The sequence below is a fragment of the Amblyomma americanum genome, chromosome 6, assembly GCF_052857255.1.
Source record: "Amblyomma americanum isolate KBUSLIRL-KWMA chromosome 6, ASM5285725v1, whole genome shotgun sequence".
NCBI lineage: Eukaryota > Metazoa > Arthropoda > Arachnida > Ixodida > Ixodidae > Amblyomma > Amblyomma americanum.
In genome coordinates this window covers 51,065,199-51,093,058 of record NC_135502.1, presented here as the reverse complement: position 1 = coordinate 51,093,058, position 27,860 = coordinate 51,065,199, and the positions used below count along the sequence as shown (strand labels likewise).

The following is a 27,860-nucleotide window of genomic DNA, read 5'->3' as shown; positions in this document are numbered from 1 at the left end:
AAGGGGGCGAACTGCACAGCCTACTCTGACACCGGTGCTGCCCTCGTAGCATATACAGGGCGTTCCAAATTATACAATGCAGGCTTTTCTTCCAAAAGCCTTGAAAGATTCTTCGGTGCGGTGTCTGTAGTTTGATTTTTCACGAAGGGGGCACATTATTTGTGTGATAAAGTGCAATGAAAATACTAATCATTGACTGATATAAACTGATTACTTTTTAGTTTTAGTTTCAGTGCACACGGCTAAATTGCGAAATTGCAGCCCGCCAAGATCGAAGGCGAGCACTGTTCTTGAAATTTCAGAATCGGCATCATACCTCGAGATAACGAACGTGAAAAAAAAAAAAAAGGCGTCTCGGATCTTTTCAAGTTGGCTTTCCCACGTTGCATATTCATAAAATGGCCGTTCTTTGAATCGAATGCAGCCACAGTTTTTTTCTTAAGGACGTAGATGATGTTGACGTGATCCCCGTGACGATAGCATGTGCAGCGACGCCATTTTATCAGTAGGTAACGCGGGAAAGCCAACTTAACAAACTGCCAAACGCGTATATTCCACGCTCCATATCTCGAAGCACGATGACGATTCAGAAATTTTATAAACTGGGTTCGCCATTTATGTCAAAGGTTTTCTATTTGTCGATATAACCTTATGTCCTCAAACAAGAATAAACACTTATTAACTAAACTAAAACTAAACTTAAACTAAACTAAAAAGTAATTAACTAAGAGTTTATTTTAGTTAATTACTCGTCTTTTCGTTGTAATCTATTGCATAAATAATGTCCGCCATGCCACATAATCAACCTGCACAAAACGCACAGGCATATCTTTCACGGCTTTCCAAAGAAAAATGTGTATCGAATAATTTGAAACACCCTGTAGATGCTAGCACAGCATGTGTAGCAAGCAGGCGCCCGATTTTCTGTCCGTGACTGTGCTGCCAGGTTGTTCGCCTGAAAGCAAAATGAGCCACTAGACACCTTCCACTGCTAAAGGAAGGAAGGGGTGCAATGGCTGCCGGCACATGGCGAGGTGTCTGTGTAGAAACTAGGCTATCCACTGAGCGAAGGCAGAGCAGCTCAGCTTCACAATGAATATTGCGCATAGGTCGCGTAGAAAGCGCAGTTGCGGTACAGTGCGATCTTAATGGAAGTCGTAGTTCATTAGAACAAGCAGAGTGCAGTAACAGGCAGGCAAAAAAAGCAGGACAAGAAACAGAAAGCAGTCTCTTATATTGAGTTAACGACGAAAAGAAGAGGACAAAAAATTCAGAGACACCTAATTACATTATGTCTTGGCCTTACGATAGTACTAGAAACTGTATATGCCTTTACATTGAGTTTTGTGTCATTTTTTGTGTTGGTGGTCTGTCTGCATACAACCAGGCATCTCTTCGGGACCTCTAGCTGGTGCTTACAGGTCTCCTCGAAGGTGCCGAAAGGTGGCGACTCGGATGCAATGAAGATACATCGAAACATAATTGGCACTTACGGTCGAGGGACCTCACTTCCGGGCTTGGGAATTATGTTACCGCCCGTGCACCCCCCCCCCCCTTAAATGAATCTTCTAATGTTATCACGTTAAAAATCGTCACTAATGGTTTCACGGTTCCCAAACGCTTTCGTAATTTTAGTTTCCGCACCCATTACCGGCTCCCGTGTACATGCGCTAAATATTATTAAAAGGCAGATACGGTTGACAAGAGACAGCTCAGGCTGGTAACTTGCGCTCATTGTGATCGCGTTAAGTTTAGGTGGTCGCCCAGATGCCACATCCTAGGCTGTTTACACATCTCATATGCGTCGGAAAAAAAAAAGATTCAAAAAATCGCCCAACGACCCTCTCACTAGAATCCATTTCTTTTGCAATGTGTTTCAGCGTCGTTCGCAGATCCCCATTTCATTAATTCAGTTCCTTGCTGCTCCAAATGGTTGCTCAATTTAGATTAGGTTAATTGAAAATGAAAGGACATTAATATGAAGCACGCTGATCTTATTTCTGGCTGACACCAGATAGAGTTGTCCTCGTGCGGCTTGTGCCTGCTGTGCAACTCTTGGTGCATCCTCAGTAATTATATACTTCATTATGAATCTAAGAAAAAAAAATAGCAGCGCTAAAGCATGCAACCACAGAAAAAGATATGACAAGACACAAGACAAGACGTAATTACATATGCTTAGTGATTAGACATGGCAACACAGAAATGACAACTGAAAGAGAAATCAGAATACCTCTGTCGTTGCGACCGGCGGATTGATCATGTCTTCTTCGTCTTCTTTCCCTTTTCTCCTATGTTCCTACCTCTTCTCCGCTTACCTGTCTGCACAAGATATAACTCGCGACCATAGCTGGTGGTTGACCGAGGCGGCTTGTGTAGTGTTAATTGTAAGAACAGGTTTTCCTTAATGCGTTACTTATTTATTTTGCAATCCTCAAGTGCCCGATGAGTGGGAACTGCATGAATTATGGGATACATGCCAATGTTCTCGGAACATGCAATGCCCACATAATAAGATATAACAAGGCAAAACAAGATAAGGCAAATAACTAACGCATTCCTGCTGCAAGTGCCTCCAAATGATAATCGGAATAAAATGTGGAACAAAAGGTAGAAGAAACAGTGCTACTAATAAAGCTGATTATGTTGAATGACAACCACGGCAAAATAAAATGACCACACACTGCAAAAGAATACTGAGCAAAAAAAAAAAATTGGTGGTGGTTTGGCTCTGGTTAAACCTGGAGTGACGCGATAGCTACAGCTGGCTGAGTGGAACTTGGTCACGTGACGAACCACGTGACGAACGACGTGATCAGCCACGGCGCCGCGCCGCCGGCAGCTGCTCCGCACCACGTGACAGCGTGGCGGCGCAGCCACAGGGTGGCGCACAGCCACGCTGAAGGTTCGAAATGCTACCGCGTAATGTAGCTATCGCTACAAAAATTGAATCTGTCCGCAGAAGTAAAAGAAACGTATACAGAAAAATGTCTGGAGAAGACTTCAAAATTCAGATGACAGCACAGAATAAAAATGCAAATCATGTAAGAAGGTAATTACAACCACGAATTAATACGACTTATAAGAGCTCATCTGTTAGCTTATCGGCTGATATAAGGACCAATGTTGAGCAGTTAACACGTATTAGTAATCGTATACAAACTGTACCATAATGTTTGAAAGACGCAGGTTGGCATCTTATCGTTGCCATCAGTTTTTAATTGAACTACTTCAAGGTTGTGATATGAGCAGTAGCTTCGTAGAGGTCGTCCCAATGTTTCGCCGTTCGGACAAATGTCTCGGCTATTCAGCGAAGATATGAAACTTGCAAGTTGTTTTTTCTCCTTTTAGAGAAATGAGGGCACTGCATGATGTAATGGCTTCGTGATAAGGGCTGCGTGAACAATGTTTGCATGGCAATTTGACAGCGATGAATGATGAGAGTGGATGAGAGCGGTGCGCTTCCTTGCTAAGAAACATTTTTTTATTGCGATAGTGTGCCTGCTGGCAGAGGCTTCGCGAAGCATGAGTAATCTGTATGAACGAATCTAGCGCAGTGGAGCCTGCCCAATAAAAGGCGTGAACAACGGTGGATTTCAAGCTAGAACTATAGCTAAATAACATCTGCACCAAGAAAAATTCGCATACTTCCTCCTGAACTTCTGCCCGAACAAAAAAAAATAAAATTAAAAGAAGCTTCCCTGCTTTGCTGGGAGGATTGTGGGATTACTGGGCGAGGGTGAGAAATTTGTTAATATTTAGAAAAGTCGTGCTTTTGTAAAGCAAAAATTATGAAACCCCTGTGCAACAACAGCATCTGCGCTATCTGTGCAGGAAGTACCTTCGATGCGTCAGCTTACGAATAACGACGTCAGGAAGCCTTGCGTGAAGAAGCGGTGGCGTGAAAGGAATGCATTGTGCATCGATTAATGTTGGTCGCACAGCATTCGAATAATTTGGACGCTGTCAGACAAACATTTCACTTCAACATCGGAGCGCTGCGCCGGAATCATGCATGCGATGGTCAAAAGTGAACTTCACCGACAATAGGCAGCACAACTACATAGAATTCAAAACCGCACATCAACAGCGTTGTAAAATTTCTTTTCGAATCGTCACTATACTATCTAAACACTGAATATATACAGCTGTCTATGCTAATTTAATTGCATAATACCTTTACTCTTAGTTGTGCCAGGCGTGCTTTTAAAAGTGTGGGATAGTCAGCTCCGCATTGCATTTTACATGAGGACAAGACAGCTGTGATCGAGTTTGGGCCTAAACTGTATAGTGATTGAGATTGTCGCATGCTAGAAGAGCTAAACGTTTCAAGCCTTGTGCTTGTTTTGGCCTTCACAGTATGTATGCCATGTACAAAACTGCGTGTATAGCCTTTACAGAAGATGCAACGGCAGTACAGCAACTGCAGACTTTAGTTAAGCACAAATGTTTAGGAAAATGGAATGACCCTTTTTATATCGCAAATAGCTTATTTTGCTTCGATGAAGTAGTAAAGTACATTCTATAACTCAATAATTCGCCTAAACTGCAGTTCCGATTGGTGCTGAGCTCGTCTGTGTTCACATATACCTGCCTAATCAAGAACACTGAACAAATCTTGAGTAACGTTGAAATTTGGGCTTGTTGGTTCATACTTCTGAACAATAGCGCAACAAGACAAGGGACGGGTGTACTTGTTCACCGGTCCCTTGTCTTGTTGCGCTACTGATGTGATGAACAAATCGCTGCAGTAGCTCTTTGTTTAGACATCTGCTCGTTTCATGACAACAGAAACGAAGCGATCGATACGTTCTGCGGGGGCCCACTTCAGTTTTTTTCTTTCTTTCTATCCTTCTTCGCGCGGCAAAAAGTTTTCGTTTGTTGCCTAATCGGTAAAGACATGACCTACGTAAGTGTCGTCACTAACTTATGACCGCTCGGTTGCGCTCAATGTGAAAAATTTTAAAAGGGGACGAGCATTCCCTAATCTTACATGAATACCCGAGCACACCGGAATTACCGCTGAGGTGCGCTATTCGCTAACCATCGCGATCGCAATCTATGGGCGTGCGACACAACCAGTGTAACTTATACAACGCACTACAACTTTTACATCCATAGTGTGAGGTAGGTGTTCTCACAGCGAAAACAGCAAGTGATACAAATGCATGCCATATGAAAGTTTGGGCTGCTATAGGCACGACAAAGATCAAAGCTTCTCCTGGAAGACAGTTACTGCAAATCAGAATTCCAAAGCGGCGCGTAGCTGCAGCCAAAAGTAGCCTTGAACGCTTCCGTTAGCGCCCGCAGGCGGCACCTGGACGTACGTCTTGGTTCCGGACAGGTATCTAAGGAGGGGACACATCTCGGACTCCTCAATGTGTTCCCTGAGGATAAACACCATCTGGTTTTCACGGTCAGACTCGAACAGGCGGTGTTTCGCCAACGACAGCTCGAACATGCACCAGCGGCTGGCGCAGAACCGGCGGCTCAGCACGAACAGGGACTTGCGACTTTGCGCGATACCGCGACAGACGTTCTCCACGATCGGCAGGCCCGGAATGAAGTCCCGCTCCCCGACGCACAGTCGGAACTGGAGGGCTGTCGATTCCAGCGTGGGGATGATGTACTCGCGTACCCACTCCGCGTCCGAGTGGTGGTACGACACGAAGGCGTCCCAGAGGTAGCGGTCGCCGGACTTGATCCGGCGGTACCCTTTCACCTTGACTCGCAGGAAGAGCAAGAAGTAGCGGATGTACCACCTGTTGGTATACACCGAGTACCCACCGAATGTTCCAGCGAGGAAGATTAGAAGTGTGGGTACGCCTACCAAGGCGTAGTAGTCCGGCGGCTTGCACTCCTCGACGTCAGGAGCCGCGTCTGTGACGTGCAGGTCCGCCAGGGGGCCCTTGTTGCCGGCGCAGAAGGCGCACGTCTTTCCATCAGCACGGGCCAGGAGGCGCTCTACGTTCTTGATGTGGCAGTCGGTGCAGTCCCACGGGCTGTGGCAGATGCTGACCCTCGTCACGTTGGCCACGTCGGCGTACATCATGTCGCCCAGGACGCGAATCTTGTTGCTGTCCAGATTCAGGATTTCTAGGTGGGCCATGCGGGAAAAGATGGGCTTCGACCAGTTGGAGATGAGGTTGGCTTCTAGCTCGAGCGTCGTCACAGTGAGTTCGATGAAAATCTCAGGAAACAAGGCATCGATCATGTTTTGACCCAGATATAAAGCGTTCAGCTTCGTAAGAGGAGCGAATACAGGCGCGGCGTCGTAAAAGTTGAGCTTATTTTTCGATAGCCTCAGCACATTTAGGGACTTAAGTCCCTTGAACATTTCCCTCGTGATTGCTGTCAGTTCATTGTTGGGCATCCGCAGCTCTTGGAGGTACGATAGGCACATAAAAGGGGACCCGTACACTGCTCTCAGTGAGCACATCTCCAGGTTGAGGTATCGCAGATCGGGAAAATTGCAGAAATCCTGGTCGTGAAGAACGTGCACCGCCGTTCCTTCCAAGGACAGTCGTCGGACGTGACTGGTCGTCAGAGGCACCGGTGACACCGAAAATGATTCGTTGGCCCCGAGAACGGTGCGTTTGATACTTAAACGTTCAAGGGCACGCATTTTAAAAATGCTTTCCGGAATGGATTTCAATTTGGAGTTTAGGAGCGTCAGGATTTTGACATCGTTCTGCATTTTCTCCGTGGAGTCGCGAATAAGTGCGCTCAAAGTCGTCTCGTCCGAATCGCTCAGTTGCAGTTCACCTGTCATGAGTACATCTCGTTTTACCATCTTTCTAGATGAGTAGCCGCAGAATAAAAATCGCGAGGTCTTCGCAGGACTTGTCAGGCCTTTCAGTTTTTCTGGAACGGCTTCAGTCATGTTTAAAGGGGGGCCACGGTCAGCATGGCTCAAGTTCGACGTGTTGCCCCATCGAATTTCAAGCAGGATGCTGCACCAGTTGTACGGTTCTCTACACCGCATATTGTTTTCTACGTCCTCTGTTGTGCCGTTAACTTCATTGAATGTCGCAAGGAATAATTTCATAACGCAATGCGAGTCTTGCACACGCGTTGCGCAGTCTGTAATCTCGGTACCGACGGGTTCACCGTGCCGAAGAATTTGGGAAATGCTAGTAGTATCAAAAGTCGAGCCCATTGACGTTCCGTTCAGTAAGTTCTCGAAGCGGCACTGGGAAGTGAAATTAGGCAACGACAGACAGACACTTGGGGGACGCGCGGAAGCCGCGTCCACGGGGTTCTTAGGCCAGAACGTTCCCGCCATTGCCATGGTACATTTTGAGCCATTGAGTGCAGACCTAGGCTCGGTGGTCAGTACGCAACCAATGTGTTCGTTCACGTAGCTCCCCCTGGCCACTATGCAACTCTCCTGGAATGAGTCTCGGCTGTCTTCGCTTTCGCCAACCTGGCGCGCTCCTTCAGAATATGCCGTGATCAGAAAGAGCCGTAGAATACCAATAAATGCTTCTTTCTTCATGTTCTGTGGCGAAAAAACAAAAACAGAAACGAAGGTGGCATTACTGGAGCGCGTGCGGACGCCGTTTCGATAGGTACACTTGTAAGCGTACGCCCAATAAGTGCTTTGGTTTGGGCTAGTTGGTTCATAGCTGTAATTGGTGTGAGGACGACGCGAAAGGAACAAGGACAAGAGAGGCGTGCACAAGGCGCCTGTCCTGTTGTGTCCTTGTGCCTCTCTTGTCCTTGTTCCTTTCGCGTCGTCCTGACAGCAACTACAAGCGTACGCCATTTAACCTGAGCTGCGTTCATGAGTTGTCTTTATATCACTTTAAATGCTTATGGCAGACACGTATATCCATGCTCATCAATATGGTCCGTAAACTTGTGTATAGGACGGATTAACAGTTAATTCAGTCTAGAGACGGCCACCGCTTTTAGACGGATGACATGCTTAGTTTAAATATATTGCCGGAAGCGCACACCGCACCAGCGGATAATTATTATTTTGTTCTTTTGTGGCACCGCCAAAACTTTCTCTCAAGAGAAAAGCTGTTCGTGATCTCAAAATTGCAGAAACTCACAAAGCCATGGCAGCTGCTCATTAGAAAAAAAACTATCTTTTTTTTGTCAGCTAAAATTAGGGGATAACGACAACAGCAGGCCGTAGGGCACCGTATATTTGACAAGGGTGGAAACTTGGGCAAGTTGGTGCCCGTGATACATGGCATGAAGGACAGCGCAAACCAAGACGAAGGACAACGGATGCACACATATACAGGGCGTTTCATCTAAGGCTTTGCATAATTTTGAAAACTAGGGTTCTTGAGTTAGAAGAGCGCTTTCTTCGGCATAACATTGTCAGCGGTGTGGTACATCGGAATACAGCTAAGACGTGCTAGCTAGCAGGATGCTTAACTATTATTGAATAGTTAACTTTTTAACTATTACTGTAAGGCTCATTATTACTCAGAGGCGTGTAGCCCACGATAAATAATATCTATATCAGTTTTGGAATCACGAAAACGCAGTTACCCTTGGCGCTGTGGCACAACAAATTTGGCCTACATAGCGACAAACTACATGCGCTTTTGAGAAGCTCGCAAGCAAAGAAACCTCATCAGTGCACGTAACTCGTCGAAACAGCCAAAATTTGTTGGGCCACAGCTCCGCGGGTAACCGCGTTTTCCAAATTATAAAAACTGGTATGGATATTGCTTACGGCGGGCTACATGCCCCTCAATAATTAAGGAGCCTAACAGCAGTAGTTAAGAAGTTAACTATTCAATATTGATCAGCCTACCTGTTAGCACGTTCCGCTGTATTCTGATGTATTTTGCCAATGACAGTGCTATGCCGAAAAAAAAAACGCTCTTCTAACTAAAAAAGCCTGTTTAAAAAAATGTGAGGTCTGAGGTGAAACACCCTGTATGCTGTTGTGTGTATCTGTTCTTTCTCCGTCGTCTTGGTTTGCGGTACCCTTCATGCCAAGGACACCGTATCTTGGATCCCTGGCTGCACGCTCCGCAGGGTGCACTGACTGCCTGCGCACAGTATTGAAAAAACCCGCTACGCGGCGCATGCATCCTGTACGGCAGAGACCAACCTGGGCGACGTTTTCGTTAGACAGCGAGAGAGCGCTGGAGTTTACGATGAAGGCATACCACGCCATTCGTCCCGGGTAAAGTTCCACATGTAGTTATCGCTGTAAATAATGGATGCCCCACTACAACGCAAGCGTTCCTTGGTCTCGCGAACAGCACTTTACGGGGCAAGGAGAAGCGATAGGTTGACCGAGCTTTTTCTACCACTCTTGAACAAGATAAGCACTTTATCAGCGTTGTGCAAGCCGTAGGCATAGTTTGTGAGTGATGCATCTAGCATTTGTTTTCTGTGGAATTGGCAGCATCGCGGCAACTTGACGTTTCAAAATATGCGCAGCGTTTGTCCGTGTATCTCCTTTCTGGTTCTTCGTTTTAGCTGCGCTGTTTCGTTCCTTAAGGGCTGCGTATTTTTGACGAGAGGCTGTACATGTGTGTAACAATGTTCGAAGTTAAAATAAATCAGCGCAGCTGTAAAAGAAACCCCAGGTGGAGGAGGAGCAAAACATTTTATTCGAGGCCAGTACTAAAGGCCAGTGAAAAAAAGCGCTTGCTCTGCTGAGGCCCGTTGACCATCTGTCGACCCCGACAGAATCCTAGCACCCCAGGAGTAAGAGGGAGGATGAAGGAAATAAGAGAGGCAACGGCAGCGTTAAGTAAGTGGAGAACATGTTCTGTATCCGCCCTGATGTCCGGATGGTTGGAACAGTGAGTTGTATCATGTCATCGAAAGTTGTAGAGCATTAGCGGCGCTAGAAAAGTGCTATAGTCTGAACTCTGTGGAGGATATGTGCTTGTTCCGCGTTAATTGTGACGGCCGAGGATAAGGCAAGATTGTGTGGTTTTCTATGATGTTGTAATGTTCCGCTATTTGCTCTTTATATGTTATGGCGTGTTTCGCTGACGTTGGATTTGGCCAGAAGATCGAGGACACCCGGATGTTAATTTCACGGGCCAGCTGACGAACCCAACTCATTTGCGTCGATCCCCTCAAGACCAGGTATCCAGGACATGATGCTTGCAATGTTGTGAATGCGGTTATGGCAGCACAGCGTATGAGGATAGCGTTCTTTATTACATGAATTGAAATGCAAAACTGTGCCGCTCACGAAAGCACCGTCAGGTGGAATCCAAACGAAGCAGCTGAGGCACACACAGTGCGTAGAGATTTCACGCAGCTGTAGCACCCGAACCAAAGTGCGTTGGTGCAGAATACTTCCATTAGGGATGCTTCATTCGTGGCATGCCGAACCCGCAAATGAAATATAAATTTGATGGGCCGTGGGTGGTTGAAAAGGTCACTGTCGTTTGTATCCTTTATACGCGGCGCTCACGTCTCTGTAGACCACGTAGCATTGTAAGAAAGATGCCTGAACTATACAGGGTGTTGCGCCTAAGGCTGCCAACAATTTTCAAAAATAGGCTTTCTGAGTTATAAATGTGCGTTTTTAGTATACCATTGTTAGCAGTGTAGTGCATTAGAATTCAGTTAAAACGTGCTAACTCGCAGGCTGGTTAACTAATCCTGAATTGCGAATTTTCGATGCGTTAGCATTAGAACTCCAATGTTGGAAAAATTCGTCCGTCCGTCTGTCTACCTTAAGCCCCGGTTTGCATGTGGCGAAATGGAGGCAGGAAAATCCCCCATTCCAATTTCAAAGGAGGGGAAAGTGGAAAAAGGGTGGCAGGTGAAGGCGTGTGGAGAGCGGGTATGACGTGTCACAGGGTGATTGGTGGACTGGATCACGCCATCCGCTCGCACAGTCTGAACTCCTCAACGACTACGGCTGTTCCGTCTATGAAGGACACTAATTCTAGCGCGTATTGTGCGATATCAATCGCATTGATCGTTTATAATTTTTAACTAATTCTGTTAAGCTCCTGATTTATTCCTAGGCTTGTATATCCAAATGAGTTTTAAATTTTTGAAAATGCTATTCTCACCGCCGCTGCAACGCGAGAAATTTTGGGGCCGTTCACGACCGAAAACGAAACTTCGCGGCGAGCGGGCACAGCACGAGTGACGGGCGAGCCGTTGTGTGACGTCATTGTGACGCACACTAGTAGACGAGACTAGCGCTCTGTCTGATAGTGAAGTAGTGAGGTTGCTAATTGGCTGCATTCTGATTCACTACACCGCTATGCTGAAAAAAAAACCGCGCTTCTAACTCAAACAGCCCGTTTTTTTTTTTAAATTGCTGGCAGTCTTAGGTGGCAGAAATGGCAAGCCGCGCTTGTCCTGCTGACCGTAGCTGGATCCCGCTCATTGTAAAATCTGCAGTCAACGGCGAGAGAAAACTGATCATAGATTCGCACTAATGACTACGTCTTGTAAGCCTTGACTTCTCACCAAAGACGGTTTTAGAGGGCAAGCTCTTGAGATGAACGTTCCCGGCTTCCGCGTAGTAGTGGCTGTCAACATCGAGTTTCAGCGATCAATTGACCACAGTATGCCGACGCTTGTGGTGGCCAATGATATGCAAGGCAAGAAAACTAGCAGACAGCACCACGAGAGCTGAATTAGTTGAGAGCTGAACAGACGCCAGTTATACTCAGCCCTATCGCATGTTTTCGTATCGAGTGCACAAAAGTTGGACGGGTCAGCAAGAATTTATAGCCATTGCATTCACAAGATTCCAAAGGAATACTTCTCTAGAGCGAGCAAGTAGATGCGCTGAACCAAGGGTCTCATAAAAACTGTGTACCAAAATAAACAATGCACAATACGAGTGAAGTGAACGACAGTCTCCTTACCCTTAAACTTGTCATGTTTATAGCTGTTGTACCATTCCTCTCCGCGCCGTTCTTTCTTTAGCATTGCACCCCATTTGCTTTGTAGTTCTGGCTGAATATCATATCAGATGCATGAAACGCTGTTTTTTTGAAGGTGGCGTTATAGAAAGACATCGGCAAGCTTGATAACTCATAGGAAGGCTTGAAAACTCCAAAGAGATGAAGGTGGTTGCAAAAGAGGCGTCTTTCAGCATTAAGGAAAAATGTCTATTTGCCTCAAGATAACGTTCTGAAATGATAGCATGGCACGGTATCCTGCGCGCATGCGCTGTAGCAGCCGCCACTTATAAATAAAAATTGTCTATAGATTTTCTACAGACTTTTTATAGATTCTATAGCCATCATTTAGACTTTTCCTTTTGTATATAGACTGTCTTTAGACAAAAGTCTACTAAAAGTATATGGTCATAAATCTATAGATTGTATATAAACTAGTCTATAAGATTTGTCTTAAAAAGTCTTTAGACTTCATAGACTGAAGTCTATGGACAGTCTATGACCTGTCTAAAGACATTTTTGTAATGGCCGATGGCTGCGATAAACCCGCCAGCGTCGACGTGGCACATCAATGCATCAGTCACGTTGCGGGAGCGCCTTGGTTGTAACATACGTTGGTTGTACACGAGGCGGAGCACCGTACTCTGATTTCTGCAAGTGTGCGGATGCCAAGAGATACTAGTTTGCGGCGGGTCCAGCACATAGCGTATGCTTTCGGAATGCTGGCCGCAAACGCGGTGCGCGACAAGTGCTCAAGTCATTTCTCACATCATAAAGCACCGCTGTAACCCTGCCAGAATCAAACGACAATTGTCACCCATTCATGAGTGACAGGAGCAGTCAAAGCTAATATAGCTCTCATAATCGGCTTTAACATGAGTGTAATCATCTTTGATTGATTCTTTGTGGCTCATGAACCTAATGATTCTTTGTGGCTCATGAACCTAAAAAATGGCAGAGCGAATTGTGCTAACCTTGAGAGGTAGAGCTCTTACCTCAGCAAAAAAAAAAAAAGGACTAAATCGAAGGCCAGTGGGGGGTATATGGCATGTTTTTGCTAGTTGTTGCATCACCACAGCATGAAATGGTTCTGCAAGATTACTGCATCATAGGTAGTCTCTGCAGAGCCGAGGATTTCTGCTGCCAGAAAAGCCCTCAGAACAATTAAATATACTTTTGCGCGCAAGCTTTGCGATAACAATGTTACCTTAAAGGGTAATTGTGCACTGAAGCTGCAGATAACAACCATAAAACAATCTGTGGCAACTCTGACACCATGCGAGGAGATTTTTTTTAATATGAAAACTATTGACTGTGAGGAAAGAACCGTGATCAAAACGTTTGAAGATATTTTACAACGATGTATACGTTCCCACATAATATGAATCGCACCAAGTTTAATTACGACAACTATTTTTTGTGAGTCCGTTACAGAAGTTGACCTCAAGAAAGAAAGATGAAATAAATGTTTAACGATATTATGCAATGATGTAAACGTTCACACATAATATGAATGACATCAAGTTTGCTATGAGAATACTGTGAATGCTACAGCCGTTTATTACGCCAAAGAACTGCTCCAAATTCGAATCGGTTGACCTGATTCAAAGTGTTCAAAGTGTTCATCTTGTGAGGAACCTTAAGAAGAGCCCGCTTTTTGGAACGGAATTACTTAAACAGCGCCATAATTTTTTTTTTTTACTGTCAAGACAGTCATATTTTGTGCACTTACTCGAATGATCAAGGTGAAAAAGGGAGGGGGAAACTGAGACTGAAGCACACACTGGAAAAATCAATGCGTACTTGAATTTCATATTCACTGGAATATCCAGAATTTACTCCACCCACCTTTGTTCGAAGTACGGTTTTATGCTAGGATTCTCCATGAACTCGTCGTCGCTGTTCTTCACTTCGCTTGCATTTTGTCTTGAACCCGCCGTCCAGGTCCCACCAACGTTCTGTCGCCTCAATTTCTTCGCGGCATAGAGAGCTAGAACCAGCTCCTCAGAAAAAGCAGCAGGGCCTCATTGGTCACCCCCTGAAAAAGCCACCGGAAACCGTTTCCTCGTCCACGAGTGAAACACCCTATCGTGCCAGGCGCTAGAACGTTTTGAGAACGCTGCTTTGACATTTTCAACTCGGGCACAACGCAAGTATTCTTTGGGTACTAAAGCGCACGCGGGACTCACACAAGCAAGATCGCATTGTCCCCATAGCATTTCCGTATCAGGCAGCCTTTCAGCTCACCAGAGAGATAACACAGCTTCTCTCTCTTTTGGCGTGAGGCTCTTCGGGGATATCTCTACGGGGAGAAACGGCGTAGATGTCTTAGTGGGCCGCAAGCGAATGTTATCGCTTCCCCTGCTGTCTAGAAACAGAAACTGGGAGGCAGTTACTGAACTTGTATTGCGGAAAATCAGCTCTAACTGGCACGCGATGATGATTGCGCCTTGGAAGATGCAGCCGGTGTGGTGCTCTGACCCCGTTCCCATGGTCACACTTCGGCTGCACGGCCCCAAAAATGACTACGTACAAAACATGTCTTTCCTGAGTACCTTCGCTCTGTTTGCAAGGGAAAGTTAGCACAAGGCTCAAGGCACGGCTTTAGTGCACAGGGCGGTCGTATGATCGCGCCCCGTCATCTCGTCTAAGTTTGATTCTGAAGACTGCACAAAAGAGACATGGACAAGGAAGGCACAAGAAAACAACGGGACGGGCGCCTTTGTGCCTTCCTTGTACTTGGCTCTTTTGCGCCGTCTTCAGAATCAAACTTAGCTGTGAACGAAATAGCCCAAACCAAATGTACTTCGTGATCATCTCATCGTCGCCTCTTTGCCCGAAGGAGGGGGGGGGGGGGATATACCTATATAGTCGGATACATATTAAGTTTTCAGTGAACCTCCAAGTACATTCAGGACCGCCACACAGAATTCAGTCTTGACAGAGGAGCAGGCCTTTGCTGAAGGTACACTGACGAGAACTGACGAGAAGTTGGCCTGTACAGTAGGGTCCACGTTCTGTTCCGAAAGAGGAAGCTCTCACCGTAAGCAGGGTTTTCATAGGCTATTTAAAACAAAGCAGAAAAAATACAGGTACCGCCATCCCCGGCTGATTTCGCAAGTAAAGTGCATGCGTTGACATGATATAACGCGGATCACAGAGGCTAGGCTACATCGCCATTTGCCTCAAATGGTGATCACGGAGCCCTTTTCGGTGTAGACGTCACGAGTCTGAATCGAGTGGCGGGAAAATTATTCAGTTAAGTTTTCTCACACACGAATACATGTTTTGCTGTCGGACAAACGTCAGCACAGCCAGAAAGAGTCAGAGAATCAGTTTTTTACTGAGAACAATAATTTGATTAAGTCGTCCTCAGCGTCCGTTTAAAGCTTTTCTTGTTACCTGAATAAGGGGCTGTATATGAGTTATATAGGACGCCACGGACCATGCTCCATAGTTACCAACTGAAGTTTTTTTTTTTACAGTTGTATCGTACGACAGGAACTTTTCGCTTCCAAGAGAAAGCAAACGTATCAGGGGGCGGCAAAAAGTTAGGTGGGCGGATGGGAATTAGAAGTTCGCTGAGATATAGTGGCCGCAGCTGGCAAAAGACAGATTGGAGATACATCGAAGAGGCACTGGGCGTAGTCAGGCTGATGATGATGATGATGGCTTCGAATGAAGTTTTTCTTCCTCTTCCTATTCCACACTGATCACTCCGTCAGCAAAAGCACACCATTGTTCTGTGCCGAAATATCGCAAGGCAATTCTGTCGTGAGTAGCTTTACTACGCCACTGAAATGATCCGGACAACGCAATGCGCACCAGAGCTAATCCAGAAAGAGTACTGTTTCGGCATGCGTAAGAAAAAAAAAACATGTCCGCGTTTCGAAGAGAAGCATTTTGCACCGAATATTTCGCTCAATGAATATTACTAATTAAAAATGGATATCACTATAAAGTTGTATTCACTTTAAATTTCTATGTATGACACCACATCACAACACCACCTTGCCGAAACAGTAGAAAATAAAACTTACCGCGAGACAGGACCGCAAGAAGTTTTCTCAGTGTTTGTCGTAATCTCCTATGGAAATTTCCTTGTTTATGCCACTACACCTTGGCCATTACCCCCGTGTCGGTCCATTAATTAAGACGAAGAAGAAGTTCCAGTCAAGCCTCAATGATGAATTTACTGAGGTGAAGAAGAAGAAGAAGAAGAAGAAGACAAGGCTGACCGCCGCACATGGTGTCTTGCAGACAGCGTCGCCTCCATGTCGTTCGCGTTCTCGCTATCCAGCCGAAAGGTATTTCAACCCATAAGTCATCTCGTTCCTTGCGTGATCTCAGTGGCAAGGTTTTGAAATGCACGATCGCGAGAAAAAGGTGCCGAGGTACCGTCTTTGGGGAAAGCAACCAGTCCGCCCTTGCCGATTCCAATGCTGTCGGGAGTCGCCGAATGGAGGATACCGACGGGTCACGTTCACATGACGCAGGCCACACTCGCAGCCGACGAGGCACAGCAGGCTGGTTACTTCTGGTAAACATTGCCAGTAATTCGAGACAGTGCCCATCCAGTGCCGCTAAGCTTAGCGGCCTATCACGTTCTGTTGTGTAGCCACTCGGTACTTCTCTTTCTTGCTTACGTCATGGGTGGTGTCACAGCGCGCTATTTTTTATTGATCAAAGCCATGCGCCACGTGATGGCAGCCAAGCGAACTAGAAGCGCCTGTCCGAAATTTCTGGCAATGGGCTAGCAGTGAGCACCTCAGCAACTATTCTGCTATGAGCTGCAGCTGAACTGAGATGCACCTGCAGCTCCGTAGCTTTTTTTCAGTTTCAGTTCAGAAGCCCGGCCCCGTGGCTCAATTTTATCGCATCGACAGCTATGTTTGGAGCCTCTCTAGGATTACCAACGTCGTTGCCGCCGCAGGCGTACAAAGCAGGAAAGGAATAAATGTCTTACACGGATTAGTCTTTCGTGGACACACTGCGTTGACACAGCCTCATGGAGCAATCATTACTCCTTTTGGAGCTAACTGCAAAGAGACATTAGGCACACGTATCCCTACCAACTACTAACCGTTAGTAGCGAGGAAGATAAGGGGTGTCGAGTTCCAACCTTATGTCCCGTTCTTTCCGCCCAGCAAGTTTCAAACTGGTCCAAGTGGCCTAGTTGTGTACAGGGTCGGTCAAAAGTTTCCAGGCCACACGGTCTGCTAAGCTCAAGATATCTGCAGAGGTAGAAGAATTATCGTTCTGACCTTTGAGAACCTAGCTAGCTCTATCGGCATCATAAATGCCAGGATATACCGGAGAAACGCAGACCCTGTGGCCCGGGAACTTTAGACCAACCTTTTACATACAGAACACTGTTGAACAGATGCAATTTGTCTCATTTTACTCTTTGTTCGCTTAATGTCTCCTGGCCAATCACATTGTTATCTGAACGTCTGGTCATGAGGGCCAGGTGGCCCAGCGCACTTGGATCTCGACTACTGAGTGCGTGGTCTTGGGATCGAATGCTGGCCTTCGGTGGGCTCTATTTTGAGCCGAAACGGAAAAAGCGCTGTTCCTTTTTGTGTGTTGCGATATCAGCGGCTCGCGTTGAAGCTACCCACGCGGTCGAAATTAATCCGGAGACCTCCGCTGCTCGTGGCTCTTTCTTCTTTCTTTCACCCCGTTCTTTGTCCCTTCCTTCACGGCGCTGTTCATGTGTCCGCCGTCAATGCGACAAGTTAATGAGCCTCCCCCCCCCCCCCCCCCCCCCTTTCACGTCATATGATTCGTGTGGGTTTAAGAAGAGCGATTGCGGTATAACTGTCTACTCACTTCTTGGAACCTAGGAAAAGCGATTACCGCGGCAGCTTTTGTTAATTTTTTTTCCCCCAATTGCAATGTTTCATCGGAGTGGTTTCTTGAAATTCACTCCGCTGACAATTTTTTTTCTTCTGGCTTCGGGTTACAGGCTAACACTGGAATTGCCTGTCCACTTTGTTAGCGCAGCAATCTCTCGCAAAGCTTGAAACGGACAGTCAAAAGCGCTCAACCACAGCGGCTGAGCGCTTTAAACTGTCCGCTTGAATATATGCGAGAGATGATTGCAGCGTCGGAAGGCAATTCCAGTCTCTGTCTTGAGCCCGAAGCCTGAAAAAAAAAGAACATTCATACATTGAATGTGCCGCAAACCAGTGCGCCGCAGACATTGCGCTTAATGAAAAAAAATTAAGAATAACTTCCAAAGTGTTCGAGCCAATCATTTCCTGTTTCGCCTATGGTGCTGTATTATTGCTATTTCTTATACAACATTTTAATTTAGGCCCTTATTCGTTGAACGAAATGAACAAACAAACAAGCATTACTATGTGCACAAGCAGATATAAGAATTGATGCTACCGACACCCGATTCTACCGACGAAATTCCCTGCGATACGTTTTCAATGCTTGCAGGAGGCTCCAAGAAAGGGCTCTGCTACCGCCACCCCGAAAGGAGTGAAGCAGGTCAAGTCATGGCCGGACATTCACAAGGTGAAGATAGCATCCCTCCAACGCACTTTATTTCCAAGGTTATCCTTCACGATGTTTAGCTGGTGACCCTGAGGCCGGGGGCTCGATCGCGGCCACGGTGACTGTATTTTGGCGGAAGCAAAAGGCCAAAGCGTGCTTCGTAACCTAACAGTGTTTCCTTGGCGTTTAAAAGAAAAAAACTTCAATAAGTTTTGAAGAGGGACGATGCAGACCTGCGCTTAGCATCACCGCAGGAACCAGTTCCGATGTCACGACAGTGAAATATAAGCCAAAATTATACCTTTCAACACTAGGTCCAAGCGTGCGTTGTGTGAGGGAGCCAAGAAAGCAGTTACCCCGCGGACGTTGCTCGGATGATTCATTAGCCAAATCATCATATTTGAAGGTCAGGATTTTCAAGAGTGCAGGTCATGTTCCTGGCTGTTACACCTTAAAGTATGCGCGCGAAACTAAATATATTCGAGGGCCCATTTCATATTATTAACAGACAGACATTGTGATGGGTACCTAGCGCTAGTGTAATTTTAGAGGGGCAGCTATAAAATCCAGACCTTTAAAGCCCCGAAGGGATGAGGATGATGGCAAAGCACAGAGTGCAGGACACGACGGAGACCGGGGAATAAAAAAAAAACAAAATCAAAACAAAAGGCGAAACCAAAGTACATCACTGTCAAGGTCACAGTCCCACACGGTCAAAGCACAGTATGCGGGCCAGAGGAATACCGCACAGGGTCAATTCTTCTGAACACAGTGCGGTATTACTCTGAATATCGCACTGTGCGCACAGCTCAGCTCCCACCAAACGCTGTCCTCAGCAGACAAGCCCCATCTATCCCCCTCTCCTAGAGATTTGGAGCCGTGGCTGTACAAACCGCGTTGCACGGCCCAGCTCTCAGCCTTGTGGCCTGGAAACTTTTGACTGAGACTGTACGTGAATCACTGCGCGACTCATCCAAGACACTGAAGCCGAGTTTGGCGGCAACCTTTCGGTCGGGGATAGGCATGAAGAGAAAGAATCACCGATCATACTTGAAGTAATTATAAATCCCGTGCGGGTCAGAACTTTAGACTCCCACGTATGTGATCCAGAACGTAATCAACGACCTAATAACTTTATTTGTGGCCTGCGCTTCTGCCTTCTCATCATCGCGCCCTACACCTTAAAAAACGTGCCGCCGTCGAAGAGCGTTTGATGCCCTCTTGCTTATCTGCTGCGGACAGCGTTTGGTGCGAGCTTAGTTGTGCGCGCAGTGAACGCCCTGTGCGGTATTCCTCTGGCCCGCATACTGTACTTGTACTGTGTGTGACTGTGACCGTGACTGTGCTGTGCTTTGGATTTGTCTTTTTTTGTTTTGATTTTGTTTTTACTTCCCCGATCACCGCGTCGTAGCTTGCACTCTCTGCTCTGACTGTCTGCCTGTGACTTTTACTGTGCTATACCTCTGATCTCCTTTTGTTTTTAGTTTTGTTTTTGTTTAATATGTTATGTTTTTCCTTCACTTTTTTTTTTCCTTTTTTGAGCATTTAGCTCTTTTTCATTTATCTGGAATTGGCGTTAAGCCCGGCAAAGTGTTGCTGGTCCGGGCTACTCTCTCTTTCTGTTATGTTGATTTTCATAATTTATGAGAGCACCAATAAACGGGTATCCCTCTGTGCGCGCAGAAGGGCTCACCCGCCACCACGTTCGACGAGAAGGCGCCAGCGTCTCCGCGCACCACTCCGCGGCAGGAGTCGCGGCTCTCCGGGCGTCCCCAACGCGCCCGCCAGGCGCGTGGCCGCCACTACCACCCTCACCACCCCGTGGAGCGGGTCTCCGAGACCCACTGGGTCATCGTGGTGGCCCTAATGGCCTCCACCAGCATCGTGATCGCCTTCTTCGTGTTCGTGGCGCTCGCGTTTGCCACGCGGCCGCCCGAGCCCGGACAGCGGCTGGAGCGCTGCGACACGCCGGCCTGCCGAGGCTTCGCACAGCTGCTGGCCGCCAGCGTGGACACTGCCAAGGAGCCGTGCGACAACTTTTACCGGTGGGTGCGCCCTTTTTGCTCCGCAATATGGGGGACTTTCTTGCACCTTTCTCGCGGGCATCGGGGTCGTAGGATAGAACTGAAGGAGTGCTGGGAACGCCTTTCGATGGAGTGTACGCTTGTCGCAAAGTCCACTCTTTTTCCCAGAATCGCCGCACTCCTTCAAGAGTACGCCCTCTGCAGCAGTGGACATACTCTTTTACTGCGAGCCTACCGGAGAAAAAAAGAAAGAAACTGCGCTGAAGAGAGGAATCGAATCGCGGAACTTAGCGTTGCGAGCCGGGTGCGCTACCTCTTCACTATTTGACGCTTTTCACTATTTCACTATTTCACGCTTCACTATTCTCGCTTTTGAACACATATTGCCGCACTTAGTTTAGCCATCACGCTACCGGCTTCCCCGTGCGGTCTGTCTCGTCACGGACAGCCTCCGAGATGGCGGTGACACTAGGAGGCTGCTCCACAGAGCGAAGCTTCTGCAGCTCTTCGCGAACGATGCTCCTGATGAGCTCTCGAAGGGAGGTGTTCTCATCCCCGGGCCTCGGCATGTGGCACTCCACAGCAGTGATGTTTGAGGAACGGCCGTAGTGCGTAAACCGCTGCTGCAGGGCGCGCTCCATGCCTGCCGCCTCCTTTGCAAAATCGGCGACTGTAGCCGGAGGATCGCGCACGAGCCCAGCGAACAATTGCTCCTTGTCGCCCCACATCAAATGGCGCACCTTCTTGGCTTCCGACATCGAAGGATCAGCACGGTTGAAAAGCCGGGTCATGTCCTCCACGAACATCGCCACGCTCTCGTTTGGCTGCTGCGCTCTCGATTGCAGGGCCAATTCAGCACGCTCCCTCCGCTCGTTGCTGCTGAACGTATCCAGCAACTGGCGCCGGAAGTCTTGCCAGGTGTGGATGACGGACTCGTGGTTTTCGAACCACGTCTTGGCGGCGTCCTGGAGGGCAAAGTAGACGTTCCGAAGCTTGCGGTCCTCGTCCCACAGATTAAATTCAGAGACCCTGTCATACCCGTCCAACCAGTCCTCCACATCTTCAAACTTGTCACCATGAAACGGCGCGGGCGTACGAGGCGAATGAAGAAGCAACGGTGGCGGACTCACAGTTTGCTGGAAGGTCTGGCTGGCCACCGTAGAGGTCATCTTGCGGGATGGCGCGGCGAGGGGATTGTACTCGGGAGCTAAGCCTTTCAAGCGGCGGCTTGACTTGTGGACAGGTGTCGTGTCCAGGGGGGTGTGGCTGAGCGCTGGAGGTTCCTGGGACCTCTTCGTACATAGATCGTACCCAGCAGCTGCACCAAAAATGTCACGGACGCCGGTAGGACGTTCAATCCCTGGCAGAACAGTACCTGGCGAGCACACTGCGCAGAGCGTAGCCGGCAGGGCCTAGCACCGAGCAGAAGAGGACGAAGTCTGGCGCGCGACAAAGGTCGAAGACAGACCGCACGGGGGAGCCGGTAGCGTGAAGGCTAAACTAAGTGCGGCATTCATTATGCTTTCATTATGCTCTTTATGCTTTCAAATGCTTTCATTATGACTTCCGCCGCGAAAGTTTTGCAAACTTCTCTCGTTCAGCTTCAAAGTTCGCTGCCGCGTTAGTGGACACAGCTTAGTAAACGATGACACAGTCCCGACAGCAGCTGCACACCACGAATAATCTTCGCTCGGAAGCAATTTCATGGTGCACTCTATCTTGAAGACTCTCCTTCATCAACGGGATAATTTCTTTCCTGCTGATATTTCTTTGCATCAAAAATGATGTGCAGCTCCGCTTGAGCGCTCTTCGAGCATTTGCACCATAGCAGCACAGCAATAACAAGTATTTCGAGTGATGCTTCGCGGCGAATGGAAAAGGTTTACGGGATCTGACAGAAGTGTTTTCCTTGAACTGAAGCATCGCTCGTTTCTGAGAAGCGTTTTTCCTCGGAAAGTCGCTGTTTTGAAACAGATGTACCAAACTGTGGATGGCAGCTCCGGAGGGCGTAAAATACTTAGCGACATCGCTGTGTTTCGGATAAATTGAGACACTTACAAGACAGTCACTTCTCATACTCATGTACGCGAAAGCATCCCTTTGCTGACCATTACTTATTCAGAACCAGATGTACCAAACTGTGGATGGCAGCTCCGGAGGGCGTAAAATACTTAGCGGCATCGCTGTGTTTCGGATAAATTGAGACACTTACAAGACAGTCACTTCTCATACTCATGTACGCGAAAGCATCCCTTTGCTGACCATTACTTATTCAGAACCTTTGCCTAGGTATATCGCTGCTTTTCTGCAGCTGAAAAGGAGAACTCTTTATTTACGTTGAGCGGAATCGGGGGCGGACCTAGTTTTCGTGAGATGCGGGTCACGGGTGACTATATAGCTCCGCTGCATTACAAAAGCGAAAAACATAAACATCCCCCAACTCCTCCTGGCCGTAAAGGAACTGCACTGGCAGTAGTACTCTTTGCCGAAGGAGACGTTCCACTCTTCAGGCAATCTTGATCGAGTGAACTGCTCCTGCAGAGAATACAGTAGTCGGTATACTCTATTAGAGAGAGTACCAGTGCTTAGAGTGTACGTCGTAGTCAAGAACTCTTCAGTATGTCTTCTGGCTTATGAGATTGCCATAGGCCCGGGCCATGTAGGCAGGGCAGTGGGCCTAAGATGACTGTGACATCTGTGGCGATAGGGCACTGGTTCTACGGCTGTTACTTCCTCATCACATGTGAGTTGGCTGTAGGATGTTGGGGTTTTATTTAGCTTAAGCCACGAAGGCTTTCATGCGCCAGTCACAGGTCTGCTTGTTATGCTAAAGGTTTTAATAGTTACAATTTTGCATAAAATATGTCCTTTTTCTGGGACTCTAAAGTTATGTGAAGGATCTGCAACCATGTTGTTCACCTAAGACCGAAGAATTAATCGGAACAGAGATGGGTTGAACAGTGTGGGAGAAGTGTCTGTGAGCTCTTTGCTTGTTCAAAGTATATCAAAGTGCTACCAGCCGCCGCGGTGGCTGAGTGGTTATGGCGCTCGGCTGCCGGCCCGAAAGACGCGGGCTCGATCCCGGCCTCTGCGTTCGAATTTCGATGGAGGCGAAATTCTAGAGGCCCGTGTGTACTGTGCTATATCAGCGCACGTTAAAGAACCCCAGGTGGTCGAAATTTCCGGAGCCCTTCACTACGGCGTCTCTCATAGCCTGAGTTGCTTTGGGACGTTAAACCCCTATAAACCAAACCAACCAAAGTGCTACTGTAATCTTGTTGAGCAAACTTGAAAAATGTTCATGCCCTTTTCTCTTAAGGCCTGCTTTTCTGCAGGTTCAGTTACCAGCATGCAAACATTCTAGCTTCTCGTTCCTGTTCAAGATTATGGCGTAAAACTTCCAGACAGCCGTCGAAGATTCTGTGAGCTGAAACGCTTTTCGGGTCAGACGTCATCTCTGGCTATGTAACCAGTGATTGCATGACCGCACTTTTGCGGACCTCCCAGCGATCGACGGAAAAGCCACGGCAGAGCTTGCATGGTTATTGTAGCGGATATAGTCGTCTGTCAGGGGATCTCGCGAGTTGTGCGGGAGGCTCAAAGGCTAATCTACACCTGTTGTGAATTTGCGGTTATCCTGTGCACCGCTGCGCCTCTGCAGATCCAGAATGTCGGGAAACCGCCCAACGTTCCTTGTGCAGCTAGTGACGTGAAAAAAAACTTAAGTACATGAAATAAGACCTTACTTGTACACTTTGAATGAATGAAATGGACACTTCGCTTCCATCAGGCGGTCCGAACTGAATATTTAGAATCGCTGGTGGACGCATCGACACAAATATCTTGTGACTATTCGAACTAGACATGGTATCTGTGTTCAGCGCCAGGAAATAAAAGTGTACATTTTTTTTTGCTCATATGTGGCTGAGCCGTTTATATTTGAAACAAAATAGGAGGAATACATCTACTTAGTCGCCCATCCATCGCCCCTCTGTAAGCCTATAATAAGACGAAAAACAGCTATATCTATATATCTCTTCGGTTTCCTTGCACTATAGGCTCGGTTTATTCCAGCATCTGCAGTCAAGATGGTGTATGAGGCAAGCAAAAAACTAATTAAGCCTTGGAAAGGTTCTGCACCGCGTTCACAAGGCAAGAGTAGCAAAATATACGAAATCAGGCTTGTTGAAACATTGCAATAGCATTTGCGTATAAAATTACATTCTTGTTAGCGGCATTAAAACTTTAAAGATAGAAAAACTAGCAGACACGTTTCAAGAGAAGTTCAGAGCTTGTGGCAGTAAGCTCCTCGTCATTTTGCCGCGAATCATCATCATCATCATCAGCAGCAGAAGTCTCAATATGTCCACTAGAGGACAAGCACCCCTCCGGTATCACTCCGACTGACCCTGTATTGTGAGACCCTGTATTGTGCGTCCCGCTTATCTCTACAAACTTCCTAATCTCAGCCGCCCACCTTGCGAGCTGATGCCCGCCACTACTCTTGCCCTGTCTAATTCATTCTTGGTGAAAGTACTTAAGGCCAGGGTTTGCTGCTGCACAGTATAGCGCTGTCCTTACGAGTCCCTTGCAAAAATTTCTTAGGTAGTCTATAGACTGTCCATAATCTTTTGTCAATAAAGTCTATAGACTATTTATAGACAAATCCTGTATACTAGTCTAGAGAAATACAAATCCTAGAGACAGTCTACATACAATCTATTGATTTATGGCCATACACGTTTAGTCGAATTTTTTTATGTAGACAGTCTATAGACTATGAACAGACAAAGGGAAATCTATATATGAAAGCAATCAAGTGTAAAGAGATGTATACAAAGTCAATAGACAATAAGGGTGGCACCAGTGAAGTTCGCAAGGTGTGAGGACAACGCAAGAGTCTTCCCCTGCGGGGATTTGAAACTTCAGGTGTGCCGCAACTACCAAACTGCATGGCTGAAGAGCAAATCCAGTGCCCTGAAAACTATTGAACAAGGCCGTTCATGTGCTGTTTTCGTGCAGCTCTAGTTAAGGCTTCTACTTTTCTCAGGAAATGATAGTCGTTTTTATGACAGCTACGACAAAATTCCAGTAAAAACCAGTTAAACAGGGGCAGATGGGGATGTTTATTAAGTTCGTTAACCAGTTCGTTGGACGAGTTGGTAACGGCTTCCTAAATTCATCTTTTCTAGCGAAGTTGCAGACACTGCACAAAACAATGTGTCCAGTCTTGTGTAGTGTGGTGTCTGCGTCTGCAAGTTTTCTAGAAAAAATCAATTTAGGATGTTTATTAAGATCATCAAAAGTGTGCGAGTCACATGGGGCGGTTGCTAGAGTCCGCACGATATTTTTTCTCTGTTGTGCTTATCTTGGACAAGTTGCGGTACCCGACGCCAAATAGTCATTTGCTAAAGTAGGAGCGAAAAGGGAACTATGTGGGAGTGCTCAGAATTATACCCGTTTAAAGCCATAATGCGTATTAAGCTTGTTAAAAAAAACGATCATTGCAAACGCAGAGACTTGAGATTTCATTTCTTATAGTAACCGTTGTTATCGCTCTTCTTTCTTTCTTATTGCTTTATTTATTTAATGAAGAACATCCCTTCATAGATGTATTTGGCTTCAGTATCGTCTGTTTCATTAAACGCTGGCGGTTTGACTAACAAGAGTAACACACTAGGCGGGATTGGGTGTCTTTTGCCCAAACAGATTCGTGTGCGGCAAGCGCAAGAGCAGTCACTCGGTGTACGAGGAACAGTTGTCGTACTTCTTCGAAGATCTGGCCACTGTGCTGAGGGACACCCGCGCCCTCACCGACGAGCAGACGGTGTCGGGCAAGGCAGCCAGTCTCTACGCCAGCTGCGAGTCGGTGCTGGTGGGCGGAAACGAGGACCTGGACGGCTTCCGGGAAGTGCTCAGAGGAGCCCAGCTCGTGTGGCCGATGCTGGACATAGCTCCCGACTTGCTGGCGACAACGTTCCGCATCAAGAAGCACTTCGACATCACTTCGCTTCTCAAAATCACTAGACTGACTAGAGCCGCCCGCACTTACTCGGAAGCATGGCAGTTTCTTCTTGAGCCGGGGGACATCTTCGGCCTCACTCGCCGGCGTAGCGTGTCCCACGCCAACTCAAAGTTCTACAGCGTGGTGGTGAGCGCTGTGGCTGGGCCGAACGCAAGCGCGGAGCCTCCGTTGTCTTACAACGACATCGCCGGCATCGAAGAAGACCTCCTCGACGCCGTCACTCCTTTATTCTCGAAAAAACCGGTCGAAAGCCCTTGGACAGACATCGGGAATCTGTCGGTGATGATGCCGTACTTTGGTGAGCAGCGCTGGCGAGATTTCTTCGCGAATCATTTCGGCGCGAGTGACGGTACTGTCGTCATAAACGTAACGAACGTCGACTACGTGTCCGCTTACGACAACCTCACCCAGAAGTGGAACGAGAGTACGATGGTGTGGTGCACAAGCTGGCTGGCTGTCGCCGAGATGGCGCCCTATATGAGCAAAAACATCGCCCTTCACAGGTTCATCGACGAGGCGACGGTCGACTCTGCCCCCAGACACTGCCTCGAGCTGAGCGAGAGGATCCTCGGCGCCGCCGTCTTCAGCAGCTTCGTGAACAAGACGTTCGTAGTTGAAGTGGTGGAGGACATACGGCGGGCGACCGTGGCTCTCCTGGCTCCGTTCCAGGACAAGAACGTGAAGAGCGCGTGGCTGGTGTCCCCAAGCGTCTACGAAGTGGTCAACGCCAGCGAGTTCTTCTGGATGCTCCAGCAGGTCGACGCGTACCAACGGGAGCTGGATGCGAGTCTCGTGGACAGGAACGGCACCGATTCCATCGCCCGGAACTGGGTTAGCGCTGTCCGCTTGCGCGATCGAATTGTGGACGGCGGCGCGTTTTTTGTCCGCACGGCGTATCTGGAAGACGTGTACGAGGAGTCTTCCTACTCGTTCTTCAGCTCGCGGAGCAGCTCGATACGACTGCCGCTGTACGCCTCGATGTTGCCGATCTACGAGTACGGTCTCACGGAAGGCATCAAGTTGGGGACACTGGGCGTGCTGTTTGCCCAGGCGGTGTTCATGGCTCTCCTGGCGAGGATCGGCCCTGACAACACCAGCGCCTCCAACGACCGCCTGCGCTGCTTCTCGGGCCCTTCGGGTAACGGCACGTACAGCCGGGAATACGATCGCGCTGTGCCTCTCGAGATGCTTGAGGAGTTCCTCGAGAGGGTGCTGCCAAGCACCAGAGGTAGCCAGCTCGATCTTCCGCCGAGATTTGAGGAGACGCAGACTTTCTTCCTGTCGATGTGCTACCTGCTCTGTAATCCCGATGTGGGCGGCGCAAAGTTCGAGCGGGCCTGCAACGAGGCTGTGAGGCACTCGCGCCTTTTCTCCAAGGCATTCAACTGTTCATTGGGAACAAATATGAACCCACCTGACAAGTGTGAATTTTTTTAA

General features: G+C 47.6%; 2 protein-coding genes across 2 annotated transcripts; one reads left to right on the top strand and one right to left on the bottom strand.

The window, feature by feature from the left end:
* Positions 1 to 4,706: 4,706 nt before the first annotated feature.
* On the bottom strand, positions 4,707 to 7,500 carry LOC144136781 (uncharacterized). Its single transcript, XM_077669405.1, has one exon. It carries the CDS (start codon positions 7,496 to 7,498, stop codon positions 5,243 to 5,245), a length of 2,256 nt encoding a protein of 751 aa, XP_077525531.1. The 5' UTR covers positions 7,499 to 7,500; the 3' UTR covers positions 4,707 to 5,242.
* An 8,596-nt stretch (positions 7,501 to 16,096) lies between these two features.
* Positions 16,097 to 27,860, top strand: LOC144095257 (neprilysin-1-like). The gene is made up of 4 exons (XM_077629037.1): positions 16,097 to 16,174; positions 18,318 to 18,395; positions 20,058 to 20,419; positions 26,108 to 27,860. The coding sequence occupies exons 1-4, from the start codon at positions 16,142 to 16,144 to the stop codon at positions 27,858 to 27,860; spliced, it is 2,226 nt and encodes a 741-aa protein (XP_077485163.1). The 5' UTR covers positions 16,097 to 16,141.

What these genes read in the sequence shown, in the direction of transcription:
- LOC144136781 (XM_077669405.1), bottom strand. Translation starts at nt 7,498, where the DNA reads ATGAAGAAAGAAGCATTTATTGGTATTCTACGGCTCTTTCTGATCACG.
- LOC144095257 (XM_077629037.1), top strand. Translation starts at nt 16,142, where the DNA reads ATGTCGTTCGCGTTCTCGCTATCCAGCCGAAAG. An exon ending in TCTCGCTATCCAGCCGAAAG is followed by an intron (nt 16,175 to 18,317) that starts GTATTTCAACCC and finishes CAATGCTTGCAG; the next exon opens with GAGGCTCCAAGAAAGGGCTC. An exon ending in CATGGCCGGACATTCACAAG is followed by an intron (nt 18,396 to 20,057) that starts GTGAAGATAGCA and finishes CTGTGCGCGCAG; the next exon opens with AAGGGCTCACCCGCCACCAC.